At 32.5% G+C, this 15,702-nt stretch overlaps 2 protein-coding genes and 1 pseudogene across 3 annotated transcripts; 2 read left to right on the top strand and 1 right to left on the bottom strand.

The window, feature by feature from the left end:
• Positions 1 to 629: 629 nt before the first annotated feature.
• On the top strand, positions 630 to 4,285 carry LOC106312495 (annotated as a pseudogene).
• A 1,767-nt stretch (positions 4,286 to 6,052) lies between these two features.
• On the top strand, positions 6,053 to 8,877 carry LOC106312491 (aluminum-activated malate transporter 2-like). Its single transcript, XM_013750038.1, has 6 exons — positions 6,053 to 6,322; positions 6,447 to 6,587; positions 6,898 to 7,170; positions 7,457 to 7,578; positions 7,673 to 7,816; positions 8,109 to 8,877. The coding sequence occupies exons 1-6, from the start codon at positions 6,121 to 6,123 to the stop codon at positions 8,748 to 8,750; spliced, it is 1,524 nt and encodes a 507-aa protein (XP_013605492.1). The 5' UTR covers positions 6,053 to 6,120; the 3' UTR covers positions 8,751 to 8,877.
• Positions 8,878 to 10,982: 2,105 nt separating this feature from the next.
• On the bottom strand, positions 10,983 to 14,154 carry LOC106312492 (calreticulin-3). 2 transcript variants are annotated; one of them, XM_013750040.1, is made up of 14 exons: positions 13,936 to 14,154; positions 13,729 to 13,836; positions 13,384 to 13,576; positions 12,960 to 13,218; positions 12,822 to 12,878; positions 12,651 to 12,698; positions 12,431 to 12,517; positions 12,274 to 12,331; positions 12,105 to 12,172; positions 11,795 to 11,890; positions 11,635 to 11,691; positions 11,445 to 11,531; positions 11,297 to 11,329; positions 10,983 to 11,209 (listed from the first exon to the last, which is right to left on the bottom strand). In XM_013750040.1, the coding sequence occupies exons 1-14, from the start codon at positions 14,054 to 14,056 to the stop codon at positions 11,198 to 11,200; spliced, it is 1,284 nt and encodes a 427-aa protein (XP_013605494.1). In that variant the 5' UTR covers positions 14,057 to 14,154; the 3' UTR covers positions 10,983 to 11,197. The 2 variants fall into 2 exon arrangements, with proteins under 2 accessions (XP_013605494.1, XP_013605493.1); XM_013750039.1 differs by having other exon boundaries at positions 12,274 to 12,517.
• Positions 14,155 to 15,702: the final 1,548 nt, after the last annotated feature.

Raw genomic sequence — 15,702 nt, forward strand, 5'->3', positions numbered from 1 at the left:
AAAGGTAAGTCAACTTTGGTGACATAGGTAGCCAAATCAATTCTCTTAAGCTTTTTCACATATCACAACTCGGGATGTTACAATTCACCCCCTCTCAAAGAACGCAGCGTCCTCGTTGCGCTCCACGACAGGTCTCAAGACGCCTCTCAGGTCAGAACTGAGATGGCTGACCAGCTCTGATACCATTTATAACGCCCCGACCGCCCACTGCTAATGGGCCAACCACGTCCGCTCTCTCGGCCCGTGGGCCCATCCCGTTCTAGCGATCAGTCCGTTAATTTTTATAAAGACTCAAAATCATTGTTTACTGACCCTGCAATCACCACCCGACCTTTTCCCATGCTTTCGCCTCACTTGCATGCTATCGCGAATCACTTCCCGATAGGTCACCCATCCTTCCATTACTTCAGCTCAATCACGCTTAACTCTGAAGTTCTTTCAGGATGTGCTCCAGAAAAGGTAAGTCAACTTTGGTGACATAGGTAGCCAAATCAATTCTCTTAAGCTTTTTCACATATCACAACTCGGATATTACAGTCTCTTACGCTATCACTATGTATATATAAATAACGGATTGATCCATCTATTCTAAAACAAGTCATCTCTTTATTTCTTTATCTCTTCCGGCTTGAAGGTCAGTGATAACCAAAAGGTGTAATGGAGAAACTGAGAGAGATAGTGAGAGAAGGAAGAAGGGTAGGAGAAGAAGATCCGAGAAGAATAGTTCATTCTTTCAAAGCAGGGGTTGCTCTTGTTTTGGTCTCTTCTTTCTATTATTACCAACCTTTCGGTCCTTTTACGGATTACTTCGGTATCAATGCAATGTGGGCTGTCATGACCGTCGTTGTTGTCTTCGAATTCTCCGTAGGTTCGTCTTGTAACCAGACTCAGCTACCTCCTAGCTAGCATTTTAATATTTTTAATGACTAAGGAAATATTAAAATGGGTATATATTAACTTTGGTTTGGTGTGTTACATAGGGGCCACACTTAGTAAAGGACTAAATCGAGGAGTGGCAACATTAGTAGCAGGAGGACTAGCACTTGGAGCTCATCAGCTAGCAAGTTTGTCTGGTCGAACAATAGAGCCCATTCTTCTAGCCACCTTTGTGTTTGTAACGGGTAACCTTACGTAACACACGCATAATTGCATGCATACATTTTCTATTTACCTCGAAGAAAAGTAACGGTGATCATATATATGTGCAGCTGCGTTAGCAACGTTCGTGAGGTTCTTCCCAAGGGTGAAGGAGACAATCGATTATGGGATGTTGATATTCATATTGACATTCTCACTGATATCGTTGTCCCAGTTTAGAGAAGAAGAAATATTGGATTTGGCAGAGAGCAGATTATCAACAGTGTTGGTGGGAGGAGTCAGTTGCATACTTATCTCATCTTTGTCTGTCCTGTCTGGGCTGGACAAGACCTTCATTCTCTTCTTATCTCCAACTTGGACACACTCTCCCACTTCCTTCAAAGTTTGTTTTGTAGTTATAGTATTTTTAGAACTCTCTTATACTCCGTCTGTACGATGTTTTACAGAAAACAATTGTTAGTTTTAACTTTATTAAAAATTGTGCAACCAATTTAATTTTAAATGATTTTACTATTTTCAATTAATCTTATATATTAAAAGAAGTCATGACTTTTTTCATGTGTGGTTTTTTTTAATTTGGACTATCAATTAGAAATCTTATTTAATGTATTTTATTAAGACTAATAATACATAGAATCTTTAAAATACTTTAATCATAATATCTTTTTATTTTAAATATAAATATATTTATTTTAAAATTCTAACAAATCTGTTTTAAAAGATTTTTACAAGATCTTCATTTTCAAAATTATATTTAAATATTTTCACTAATTTCGAAATTAGTTTGAAATATTATTATACATTAATAAATTCAGTAATCGTTTATAAAATGAAAAATAAAAAATTCTGTATAATTTTATATATTATATAATCATAATCAATCATATTAAAAGAAAACTATTATATTGAGCTAAATATAATAAAATTGTAGTAGTATTAAATTTATATATTTTATATATTTTATTTTCGTAAGTATAAAATATTTATGTTCAAAAATAAAATCTAATACGTTGGTAAGATGGGTTAACATTACCAAACTATATAATACATGCATAAAAATTAAGGGAAAATCGCATTTTAAACATTGAGAGTGTCACTTTCTACCACTTTAAACACTGAAATTTTTTGACTAGCTCTTTAATCCTTTAAATTAACATGTATTTTTTTAAAGCTTATAATATAAAAATTTTGTAACTACTTTAATAATAATATATTTTCATTTTAAATACAATATATATTTATATATTATATTTTAAAAATTCTAATAAATTTGTGTAAAAATATTTTAACAATAATTTAATGTATTTTAAGTTATCGTTAATAAAATGAAAAATAAATAAATTATATCCAATTTTATCTACTTTATAGTCATGATCATGTTAAAATACAATTATTATACTTAAATAAATATGATAAAAGTATATTCAATTGATAAATTTATAAATTTTATTTTCATAAATATAAATTATTTATTTTAAAAATATAATATGATGATAGAACGGCTTAAAATTAGTAAACCATATAATACATGTCTAAAAATTAACATATCTAAGACTTTTGTATATACAATAATATATTATCTAAAATGAATAAGCATAAAAAAAAATATTAGAAAAAAAATACAGCTCTGAAATACGGGTCATAATTTAGCATAAATTAAATACAAAATAATTTTCAAATATGTTTTCTCATGAATATATTAATTTGCTTAATAACTAAATGCAAATACAATAAGATAAATATATAATAAGAAGTGAAAATACATACGGTTTTAAACAATTGATTAATTATAACATGTAAATTATAAAATTATTGTATTTAGAATAGTTATATAAACATTTAAGTATATGATTAACGTTAAAAATATATACCACTAATGTTTAAAAACAATAATTTATGCATAGAAAAGTGAAAACAAACACCCGCGCGGTTGCGCAGGTCAAAATCTAGTTTTAAATTAAATTAGATTTGTTTTGTTGAGAATTGTGATATTTTGAGAATTCTCTTATATATACTTTATATACAAGTGGGAATTTGGCAGAGTTTGGAGGTGAATATTTTGAAGCCAGAGAGTAATCTTGAGAGGTATAAGAGTGTTCTTAACTCAAAAAGTGATGAAGATACTTTGGTGTGTAATCTTTCTCTCTTACCCTTCTTGCTTCACTTTTATTAGTTTATACAATTTTTGAACTATTGGATTATGTATTGATATATTGTTACATTGTATTTAGGCTAATTACGCAAAAATGTTGTTGATGATGATACAATCAATGAAAACAATATCTTGTCGTGGCTGCATTACTCAGGCAATGTGCCCACCGGATTGATGCCTTGAATTCATACATCAACTCAGATTTTCAGGTAGTGTTTTTTTTCTACAACTTTGTTACAAATTTGCATATATAATAATGAAATAAAAAGATCAAGTTATATATACGTATTATTTGTAATATAAATCACAGATGCAAACACAAAGGAAAGAAAAAACATATTAAAATTCTTGCTCTATGTTTATATATATAGTAAATAGTTCATGTGGATGTTATACATAACTATGTTCCTTCTAAGTCTTTACTTAATCTCATTTCTTCTATTAGATCCCAATCGACATAAAGAAGAAGTTAGAAGAACCGTTTAGAAGAATGAGCATGGAGTCAGGAAAAGCATTGAAAGAAGCGTCAATTTCATTAAAGAAAATGATGAAATCATCTTCTTATGATATTCATATCATAAACTCACAGTCTGCATGCAAAACTCTTTCCACATTACTCAAATCAGGCATCTTGAATGATGTTGAGCCTCTTCAAATGGTATCATTGCTGACGACGGTCTCACTACTAAACGATATTGTTCATTTAACCGAAAAGATCTCAGAATCTGTACGAGAGCTTGCATCCGCTGCAAGTTTCAAGAACAAGATGAAGCCGACCGAACCGACCGTCTCAAGAAGTCGGATTCTGGAAGCATTGGTTGTGCCATGCCAATTAATTCTCGTGATGGTGATCATGTTGTCACGATCTTATTAAGTAATGATGATGATGATGATGATACATCATACAATGTTGTTGATGATGATACAATCAATGAAAAACCTGAAGACGGTGAAATACATGTACATACGAGTTGCGTACATGGGGTCGGGATGATGCTAGAACATTCATTGGGTGTTCGTATACTTCAGATTTGATGTAGTATTCATGCATTGTTTTGTTTTGAACTATTTGGTCACATTTTTTTTATAATAAAGTCTTGGTTTTCATTTTCCCATGCGTTTGCTCTTAAAAAGTATTTTACATCTGAGTGATTTCAAAGCTAAAAAACGTGGCAAATTTATTGATGGATCAGCCACAAACAAAAATCATCTAATCACTTCATGACCTATTCGAAATTTGGTTTATAGCCTAACCCAAATTCGATAAGGCCTTAATATCCACTAAGCACAATAATATTAAAAACTACATACAAAATGCCAATTTCACATATAAAATGTGATCGAGAATCATTTTCCAAAACAAATACTTCAGCTGTAAAAAAAGTTTTCTTAAATTTTAATGTAACTTAACTTTCTTATTTTAACTGAAATATTATAAAAAGGTGGCGTTCGATTGGGGTAATGGGCTAGGCTGAGTGTAAGGCTGAATGTAACTCGGTGCAAAAGGGGCACCATCCGCCATCTACTTACGCGTTCTAACCATGTTCTCCTTAACTTTTAAATTTAATGTTACTTTTTTTTCTAAACTTAATTAAATATTACTTGGACCGATGTCGATACAATAATCTCCTAGTCTATATATACGTTGTTTTTAGCTAAGAAACAGAGAATACTGGTGGATATGGTCATTATACACAAAATAAACAATTGGACAAGTGGTGAAATAAGCCAAGATATGTCTTAAATTGGTGAAGTAATATATATATGTGTGAGTTAATTCTCCGAGATTCCGAGTATCATGTGTAATTGAGCAAATGGATTGAATATCCCTGGCTTTTTTTTTTTTTGAAACACTTTTTTTTTTTGAAACACTAAATATCCCTGGCTTTGAAAGATAGAAAACGATGGGGAAAATGGCAATTTGACTATCTTTCTATTTTGGAATCATGAATCATGATTAGTCATGTCAATAACCAAAACTACTAGAATGTTTGTTTCATTATTTTAAGTCTCTCCACAAATGTTTATAATTGAAATTATATTTATTTGATAACACATTCGAAAATTAATCTGTTCTCCACTGTCTTCTTGATTTTTTTGATAAAAAGACAAACGCATAATTGAGTACATTTTACAACTATAGTTCATGTGATCTAATTAATAAATACATTTGTAATTTTAGCACATAAGTAAAATTTAGTTTAAGTATGTTCCAACTATTTTAACCAGTTTTGATGGAAACCTTATTATATATTACGTACTTTGTATTTAAAGAAATTTTGTTCATTATATCATTAAAAATAGTTTTGGGAAACGTTTCTTTCAAATTTTAAGAATTTTTTTATTTGTATTAAATGAAGATAAAAATGAAATTATGAATTACAAATTAAAAAAAAAAAATATATATATAGTTTTATTAATACTTATTTTAATGTACACATACCAACTTTTAAATAGTTAGATATCAAATGTGGAAAGCACTAATTATTTACATAAAGAGTTTCTTTTGTACATGAACCTTCATAGGAAATTTCCGAAACAAATTAACAATGAAAAATAAAGCTTGCTAGCTACTAATGGCTCTGCTTTTTAAACATCGAATAAAATCAGCAACAAAATAAAATTTGTTCACGTAAGTACTATCTGCCTCTAATTAATAATACTCTTGTCTCTGATTAATATAATATTTCATTTTAAATTTGTTTAACATTTCACGAGTCCGGTCCTACACAAGAATCTCATTGCTCTCTATAAATAACATCGACCCATTGAGACAAAACAACATGCCATTTTATACTTGGTTCTCTCCTTCTGAAAGTATTTAAGAGAATCAAAATCACTTGAGAGGTGAGTGATCATTGAAAGGTGCAATGGAAAAAGTGGGAGAGATATGGAGAGAAGGGAGGAGAGTAGGAAAAGAAGACCCGAGAAGAATAGTTCATGCTTTCAAAGTGGGACTTGCTCTTGCTTTCGTCTCTTCCTTCTACTATTATCAACCTCTCTACGATAACTTCGGTGTCAATGCAATGTGGGCTGTCATGACCGTTGTTGTCGTCTTTGAATTTTCTGTAGGTCAGTCCAGACATGTGATCAGAACCAGCCACTTTATAATATTTGAATAAGTCTGATATATATGGACTAAGTAGAAGTGAATGCAAATGGTTTAAATTTTAACTATGGTTTGGTGTGTACATAGGAGCCACACTTGGGAAAGGAATAAATAGAGCAGTGGCAACATTAGTAGCTGGAGGACTAGGAGTTGGAGCTCATCACCTAGCAAGTTTGTCTGGTCCAACGATAGAACCTATTCTTCTCGCCATATTTGTCTTTGTGCAAGGTAATCACGATAAGACTCATAACTTCTTACCTTACCAAGAAGATTTTGGCACATAATCACCTCGGGTTTTATGTCCAGAAACTCGATACTCTGAGGCAGGCCCTAGCATAGACAAAAGAATCAGTCGCTTAAGATATCACAATATTATTCAAAAAATTTAGTTGTACGTATATGTAGATATTGTAAAAAAATATATGAAGAAGAAAGGCATAAAATTTTATTGAACGTTCGTTATTAATGAAATTTTAAAAATGTTAGACGGGCACTGGTTTTATGACTAATGCATGGTATTATATATGTGTGTATGCAGCTGCGTTATCGACGTTCGTGAGGTTCTTCCCGCGGGTGAAGGCGAGATATGATTATGGGATATTGATATTCATATTGACGTTCTCACTGATATCAGTGTCGGGGTTTAGAGAGGACGAGATATTGGACTTGGCACATAAGAGATTATCGACAGTGATAATAGGAGGAGTCAGTTGCGTCCTTATCTCTATCTTTATCTGCCCTGTCTGGGCTGGACAAGACCTTCCCTCTCTTCTTGCCTCCAATTTTGACACACTCTCCCACTTCCTTCAAGGTTTTTTCCCTAACTTAATTATTGTTCATTTTTTTTTTGAACAAACTTTCATTGAATTATGGTTCATTATGTGATGTAATAACCTCACAATATTTCCCCACTAAAAATATGCTTTTTAGGAAATCTTCTTAAAAGTTGTTCAAAAAAAAAGAAAAAAAAAAGGAAATCTTCTTAAAAATGTTCCTAGATATTTATAAAATATTGGTATTACTTTTTTAAAAAGGGTAAATAAATATTGTGGTATTTTGCGAATATGATTTTCAAATAAAAAATTGGAAATTGGCAGAATTTGGGGAGGAATATTTTGAAGCGACAGATGATGGGGACGTCAAGGAGGTGGAGAAGAGGAGAAGGAATCTTCAAAGATATAAAATTGTTCTCAACTCAAAAAGCAATGAAGAAGCTTTGGTGTGTAGTGTACTCTTTCTTTACCTTCTCGATTCACTATTATAATTATACCATTTTTGCAATATTTGATGGTTTATTGTTAAATTGTGTTTAGGCTAATTTTGCAAAATGGGAACCGCGTCACGGCCAGTTTAGATTTAGGCATCCATGGAAACAATACCTTGCCGTGGCTGCATTACTTCGGCAGTGTGCCTACCGGATTGATGCCTTGAATTCATACATCAACTCAGATTTTCAGGTATTATTTCAGATTTGCATGTAACATAATAAAAAATTAATAGGGTAATATATATGTATTTGAAGTTTTAATCTAAACGAATATTTACATGGAAGTATAATCACAAATGCAACACACACAAAAACATACTGATATTCTTACTCCTATGTTTTATATATATCGTAAATGTTTTATATGTATGCTTTCTTTGAGAAAGGGTTGAAAGAAATTATTTATATATGATAATAATATAACATCTACGTTCCTTAGGTTTTAATAATTTATATTTGTTATATCTTCTTTTTTCTATTAGATCCCAACGGACGTAAAAAAGAAATTGGAAGAACCATTAAGAAGAATGAGCTCGGAGTCAGGAAAATCAATGAAAGAAGCGTCAATTTCATTAAAGAAAATGAGAAAATCATCATCTTATGATATCCATGTGGACCATGTCTTAAACTCACAATCTGCATGCAAAGATCTTACTACTTTACTCAAATCAGGCATCTTGAACGATGTTGAGCCTCTACATATGATCGCATTAACGACCACAGTCTCTCTGCTCATTGATATTGTAAACTTAACCGAAAAGGTATCAGAATCCGTACATGAACTCGCATCCGCTGCAAGATTTAAGAACAAGAAAAAATCGACCGTGTCATCCGAGAAGTCAGATTCTGTAAGCACTGTTCGTGCAATGCCAATCAAATCTCAAGATGATCATGTTGTCACAATCTTATGTGATGATGATATGTCACACACTGTCGACCAGTCACGTGGAGAGAGTTCCGTGGACTCTTGTCACCATGTCGCCATAGAGATTGATGATGATGATTCAGTCCATGAAAAACATGAAGATGGTGAAATACATGAACATACGAGTTGTGTATCATGTGGTCAGACCAATGCTAGTGATGTTTTAGATAGTGATAATAAGAGAACTAGTTATAAATAGCTATTTATTATAGGATTTAGAGGACTAGTCGGTGAATATTATTAAATAAAGTTCTTTTGAACAAGAGTTCGTTTTGGATCTAGCCTAACTCGACCATGGTTTTTTCTTCTTCTATTTGTCTTTTCTTTTTCAGCTAAGTTTCAGTAAAAGTAAAATGTGCCTCTTAATTCATATCTTGATATCTCGATATTAAATACATGTAATATATAATTACTATATAATGTAAAATAGTGAAATTATCATAAAATATATATCATAAATACGTGAATACGTCATTCATTTTTTAAAATTAACAATGATACAAATTCATGTTTTCTAGGGTTAATTTTTCCGCACTCTGACGTATCAAACTAATTGCCTCCTTATATAGCATTTTCCCATAATCTGTGAACGGTTCTGGAAGAAGAGCCTCACTAGTAAGAACGGGGAGACTATCAAATTGACCTTGAGGTTAGTTCTGAAGACGATTAGACGAAATGAATGAAGCGAAGAAGTTGATATTAATTAACCAATAAAAATATTAGAGACGTTGATAAAGATTGTAATATATATATTTAAGTTGTAAAATAAACAAAAGGTATGCAAGTCAAGTAATTACAAGGGAAGTATTCTAATATCAACTTTTGTTGATTATAGATTAGCTTAAAAATATTTTAAGTTGTATAAAAAAGGTATGCAAATCAAGTAATTACAAAAAGTGATATGTGGCCCTAATATGGCAGATACGAATATCCGTAAAGAAAAAGTTAGAATCCTTCTTGCAATAGATTATGAATATTTGATTATAATATGAAAATATGAAAATTATAATATATGCCTTATGTCTTCGAAAGTTCAATTAATTAAATAGATATTGTGTACGATATATTGATTGATAAGTGTTAATGCGATGTGTCATTATTAAACCCTAAGAAAATGTTAAAGGAGGGTCATGTCCTCGTAAACTCACGGGCTCGTGCTCGTTTGTCTATTGGCTTTTTAGTTATTTTTCCAACTGCTTTTTCAAACCTCTTGCACAAAATGGCGGGCAAATTAAAGTGGAGAGTAAGTTAATAAGTTTTAGGTATTTGTCTCCATTATTAAACTTCACTTCTTTTTAAACCTTTATTGAAGATCCATCAACCATTGGATCCAGTAGATTCCAAAGATACATTTCTCTTCACACTTTTTTATTACTTCATTGAACTTGTAAAAATAGTTTCAACAATGCTACACCCGAAATTCAACTAGAATTAAAAATTAAATAAATAAATCTACTGCAGTCATTGGATTCCAATGGTGTGTTTGTCACATTATAAAAGATGTTAGGGTTAACATTATGAAAGCTAACACATGATAGACAAACTCTGCTTATCATGACTGCTCCACTTACTTATCAAAAAGCTCTTCAGAGGCCTTGAGATTTTCTGCAATTAATCTTATATCAGTTGTGCACACACACAAAAAAATCTTATATCAGTTGAATTCTAATTCCATAGTTGAATAAGCAAAATCTATTTTTCTTATAAAATGTTTAGGACGTTCCAGATTAAACGAAATACTAAAGAACAAACAAAACAAAAGTCTTAGTGATAACGACTTTAATGCGTAACGAGTCAATTGATTTATTTTTTGTTACTTGATAATAAAGTTTCCAATGATGTGATCTTACCCGTACGTTTCAAGTTAGAAAAGGTACACTTTTTAACATTTGTGCCCAACATACACGCGTTTTTAAGTTTCTTTTTGACTTTTTAAACGTTTTCACAAGATGGATTAACATATTATACAATGTTCTGAAAATTGTTAGGCGGTAGTTTGTGGTTAAGCATCTTGTAAAAATTATTGTTAACATGGATATCTAGGTTAATCTTTTGAACACCTAGACCGATTTTTTTTCTTCAAAAGATCGGTTTAAAAAAAATTGTTTCGTTTATATTCATTTGCCGACTAGACGAGCGCCTAAACTGATTTTTATTGAACACCCATATTACATGTTTATTAGTATTTACTATTAGGGACACAAGTAGGTCATCAGTTACGTAGAATAGCACCTGACGATTGTCATAAACGAAAAGAAAAATCCCATATACGGTTCGGTCTGGTCCATTTTTATCGAACCTTAAGGCCTCTTTTCTTTCTCGTTTAGCCTTTTTGTCCAAGGTCTTTTTTGTTATGATCCATAAACAGGCAACCATGTCAAATAAAGGTGTGATTTGAAAGAAGGTTCAAGCTTAGAGGCGACACGTACACTTAGGTTTGTGAGTATCCAAAAAACAGGTAACAGTTTTCATGCCAAAATACATTTAACATGAATATGAATACTAAGGGTTACAATTTAACCCCCAAGAAAGGTTACAAATTACAATCACACAACAGTTTCCAAATGTTCTCTACATATCTCTTATTTCCATCAACACTTGTTTCCATTGGTTTGTCACTGCCAGAAACGGCCACCACTGTGACAGTTACAGCTCGTCCTACACAAAGATCAGACTCATATAAGTATAAACCATTTTCACAACAATTAAATATCTTTCATGGATGAGATAGAAAACACCACTTACATGGTAATCATCCATGTAATCACGTGGATTAGGCTGCAAAAACAAAAACATATTCAACTCACTTTCTTTCTTTCTAGAAACAACAGAGTTAAGAAGATTGAGAAGAAGAAGAAGAAACACTATAGAGTTTGATCAATAGTGTACGTACCCTTTTGTAACGCCTCCTCCTGTCTCCATACCGGTGGTCCCTCTCCTTCCTTCTACGTTCCCCTTCTTCTCTTGCCTTCCGTGATTCCTGTGATTGTCAAAATTTTGTATGGCCATGCAAGAAGACTAAGATACTTTACACAGAAACAAGAACCTGTTTTGTAATTAAAAAAAAGAAAAAAGAAACGAACCTCATCTTCTCTAGCTTTTCTTTCTTTCTCAGCTTCCGCAAATAACTCCTTCTCAGACTGGTGTGTATATCATATTAAAATTTTAAAATATTATATACATTTTCTATACAAAAACCACAGAGAAGCAAAAAAGATAATCAAAGGCTTGGAGGAATCTTACCTCCCTGTGCTGCTCAAAATAGTCATCCACCATGGTTCTTGCATATTGAGGGTCATCAGTGATCAAGATATTGTCAAATATCGAACCAGCCTTCACCTGCAATATTAACCATCAATCTTTTAATCCAGTATATGAGCTCTAACCCTTGTCTAAAATGATGAATTTTTATCTTATATTTCCTGTTTCTTTTTGTTTCCTGTTCTACGCTAAAAATTTGCAGTAACCATTATTGTATAACTCTCTGGTGATGGAGAAAGAGTATTAAAGTTAATAATATTGGATACCATTCAAGAGAAGATCTAGAAGTTACCTGCCATACTTCAATGCCTATATATTTTATAGGCTTCAGAACATAAAGATCTGGATCATCTTCAAACTCTGCAAGGCAACAAAAAAAAAAACAGAGAAGCTCAAGCTTATTAGCATCAACAAGAAGTAATCCAGCCCACAAAACGCAAACAACACATTAAATAACATGCCTGGATTATCTATCCATGGGTTCTTCCACTTTCCCTTGTAGTTAGGGTTCTTGATTTTCTGTAGGGAAATATAATGTTTTGATAAAAATTCAAATGGTGTAGAAGAAAAATTGAGTAAATAAAAGCATAACCATTGATGGCTGTTGAATCCATTTACCTTTGCTTTCCAAGGACCTTTGTACGCTGGATTTGGGATCTTAGGGGCTTCCCATGGACCATTTTCTTCCTCGTCCCAGTCCTCAGGCTAATAACAAAAGGAAAGAGAGAGAGAGAGAGCTTAACAACACTATCACAAACCAATGAGTTCCCAAAAACTTAAGACTAGTACTAAAATGCAAATCACTCAAAAGAGACCACCCACTTTTAACAGTACATACCTCTTCAGCTTTCTGATCTTTAACTTCTCGAGGAATCGAATCATAACCCTGTTTACAAAACAAAAAGGAAGAACACAGTTGCCTGAATCAAACTAAGAACTAACTGAATAGCTTCCTCTCAATACAATTAATGTCTTTATATATTGCTACAAAGTTTACTAAACAAGTTACCTCTGGTTTGACATCATCAGGGTCATCTATATATTCTCTATCATCCCAATCCACTGGCTACATAACAAAAAAGTAGTCATAAGTCATACTAATAGCTAAGCTAAGTGTAATTAGTAATCCACATTGCAAATAGTTTACCTTCTTTGCATTTTTAACTTTAATCTTCCTTGGAGGAAGGATGTCCCAGTCTGTGTACATACTTCCAAACTCCCTCTCTTTGTTATCAACCAGAACGCTGTAAGAAGCATCAGGCCGCAAGATAAACGTGTAGAAATGGTTTAGCTTGTCTGTTTCACACTGCAGATCCTTTTTAATCGGATAGTTCTGTCCCTGGTATGATAGAATCACATGAAGCTTCTTCGTCTGCGTTCCACATATGTCTGGTCCAAACATTAGACTGCACATGTACAGAAACACTAATCAGAATCCCCAAACACTAGTAAGCAATTTCATTGTTCTTTCTACTATGGCCTCATAACTAAACCAAGTCAATTTGACTAAGGTTGCTATATAACCTTCTAGGAACTGAATGTTCACTAAAAGAAGACATTAAGATTATAACCTGTAAGGAGTATCACCACCAAACTGCTTCTGGTTAACGTAGCCAGAGAGGAGCTTGATGTAAGCGCCACCACATTCAATGTCCTGTTCGATTTTGACAGAGTACTGGACAACAAGAGTCCGGTTCTTGTTGCTGAACTCTTGAATCTTTGCAGAAATGGCATAATGCTTGGCGTCATTATACGTCTGGATACCTAAAGAAAATCAAAGTCAGCTTCAAAGACTCAAAGCCAATAATACACTAGAGAACACCCAAACATATCTAAGAACTAAAACTAAGACTCTCTAACTGATTCTTCAGACCCAATTGGTTAAAAATCTTAAAAGGGTTGAAGAAAGGAGGTACCTTTATTATCGGGATCGCCGGGCCATTTGCCGGCGGTGTGCTTAAAGGTGCCAGCTTTGCCTTCGTTTCTCTTCCAATCAGATAAGACCCACCTGCTTTTCCATCCACCTGAACGAATCTCACTATGTTAACAACAGGAATCTATAAATAGAAAGCCTAAAGGTGGAAACTTTTTTTAAGAAAGAGAGTGTTGTGATAACACTTCACCTTCGAAATGCTCTTCAAAGAAGATCTCAGAGAAAGCCAAGGGAGTTAGAGTGAGAAGAGAGAAGAGGAAGAGGAAGAGGAAGAGGTGGAAAGACTTGAGCTTGTTTTGGGTTAAACCCATTTCTTTCCAGAATCTCTATCTCTCTCACTTGCTTATTGACATGGCTCGGGAGATCGTAAGTTCTTTAATAGCAAAGATGAGGAACATAGGAGTGAGAGTTGACGCTGAGTCATCGTTTGGTATAATTACGATACTACCCCGGTTCTGGATTGTTCTTTCCTCCTTTCGTGTTTCAAGTCTTGTTTTCCTGTTTACAAGTCGTCGCAATGGTGTGGAAATGTTCAAAGTTCGTTAAATGCTGCTATATGTTTCATGCATTAACCTTACTGTCGCCACAATGATATTGATATGCTGCTACCTAGTTTTCTCCTAAGTAGTTAGTAGGCTTGGTGAATTCATTTTATGGCCTATTATTATTGTGAAGACCGCATGAAAATCTTTTTTAGAACTCATTTAGCTGGATTGGGCCTTTTCGGGTTTCATTATATTTATCTAAACTATTAAAAAGGGAAGTATATTTTGTACTTGACCCAGACTTTTCCACAATAATTACCATTGAATGTCACTGTATTAAACACATCGTTTATGAAGTTACTAAACCATATCATTTAACCATTATTAAACCATCTAATTAAATTTGATGCTGATAGATGCAATCCATGTTCGAAAACTCCGCTAAGACACCTAATTGAGCGCTGGCGAGACGCTCGACGTGGCTAGACCGTGGTGATTTTGCCATAACCGGCAAACAAATCGGAAGTAGCAAATTTTTTTTTGAGTTTCGAATGTTTAAATCTGATGCTTAATAACTAATCTATGTATTTGGGACATAAATAAGACGAAATCACTCAACAATTTGATTATTTACAGTTGATGGCCGCCATGAAAATAGTTTGCACAGTCGCAAACCCTATAAAAAGATTGGGGAAGATGACGAGAAAATTACCATTATGCCACTCAGTAAATGAAAAATAAGAAGAAAAAAATGCAAAATACGTTAGGGACAGTCGAACCAAAGAACTCCAGAGTAAAACCAGCATCTCTTACCACTTTACCGGGGGATTTTAATGATATTCATCACACACGAAAAGATATCACACTGGTGGTCTTGATTTTTACTTTTTATATTTTAAGATAAATAAAAAGTCTTTTTGTTTACTTGGTAACATAAAACTGATCTGTTTGTTCCCAGAAAAAAATAACAGGACCCTAATGGACTTTTTATTAATCATATATTATTTTACCACAAATCAAAATAATATTTATCGACAGCCCAAATTATAATTATAATCTCAATTGTTTTTTTTGTTGGTAATTTGTTCTAGCGTTTAGAAAATCATTTAAGAATCTACATTACATATATTGTTAACAGAAAACTTCTTAAATTATGTAAAAACATTTAATTCAGTAGAGTAATATAGATATTGTCACTGTAAAATCAGTAATGTTTTGCATATTATTATTTAGTATATAATAAACATTCCAATATAACTAATAGATTATGATGAATATACGATACAAACGCCAATTATAAACACGAAATAATACGATCACCATTAATATTTTAAAATATGTTTTGTAAATATAATAATATGTAATTTATATTATGTTGAAACATCAAAAATACATAACACTTTAAATGAGAAACAAATAAAAAGTGAACATGAAAAAAAATTTACTATCCGCGCGTAGTTTATCTTAAGCAA

The sequence above is a fragment of the Brassica oleracea genome, chromosome C8, assembly GCF_000695525.1.
Source record: "Brassica oleracea var. oleracea cultivar TO1000 chromosome C8, BOL, whole genome shotgun sequence".
Lineage (NCBI taxonomy): Eukaryota > Viridiplantae > Streptophyta > Magnoliopsida > Brassicales > Brassicaceae > Brassica > Brassica oleracea.

Excerpts from the sequence above, each read along its gene's own strand:
- LOC106312491 (XM_013750038.1), top strand. The coding sequence starts at position 6,121 with ATGGAAAAAGTGGGAGAGATATGGAGAGAAGGGAGGAGAGTAGGAAAA. Across the intron at positions 6,588-6,897 it reads CATATTTGTCTTTGTGCAAG|CTGCGTTATCGACGTTCGTG; the intron begins GTAATCACGATA and ends GTGTGTATGCAG. Across the intron at positions 7,817-8,108 it reads ACATCAACTCAGATTTTCAG|ATCCCAACGGACGTAAAAAA; the intron begins GTATTATTTCAG and ends TTTTTCTATTAG.
- LOC106312492 (XM_013750039.1), bottom strand. The coding sequence starts at position 14,056 with ATGGGTTTAACCCAAAACAAGCTCAAGTCTTTCCACCTCTTCCTCTTC. Across the intron at positions 12,879-12,959 it reads AAGTTAAAAATGCAAAGAAG|CCAGTGGATTGGGATGATAG; the intron begins GTAAACTATTTG and ends TTTGTTATGTAG. Across the intron at positions 12,699-12,821 it reads CTGATGATGTCAAACCAGAG|GGTTATGATTCGATTCCTCG; the intron begins GTAACTTGTTTA and ends TTTTGTAAACAG.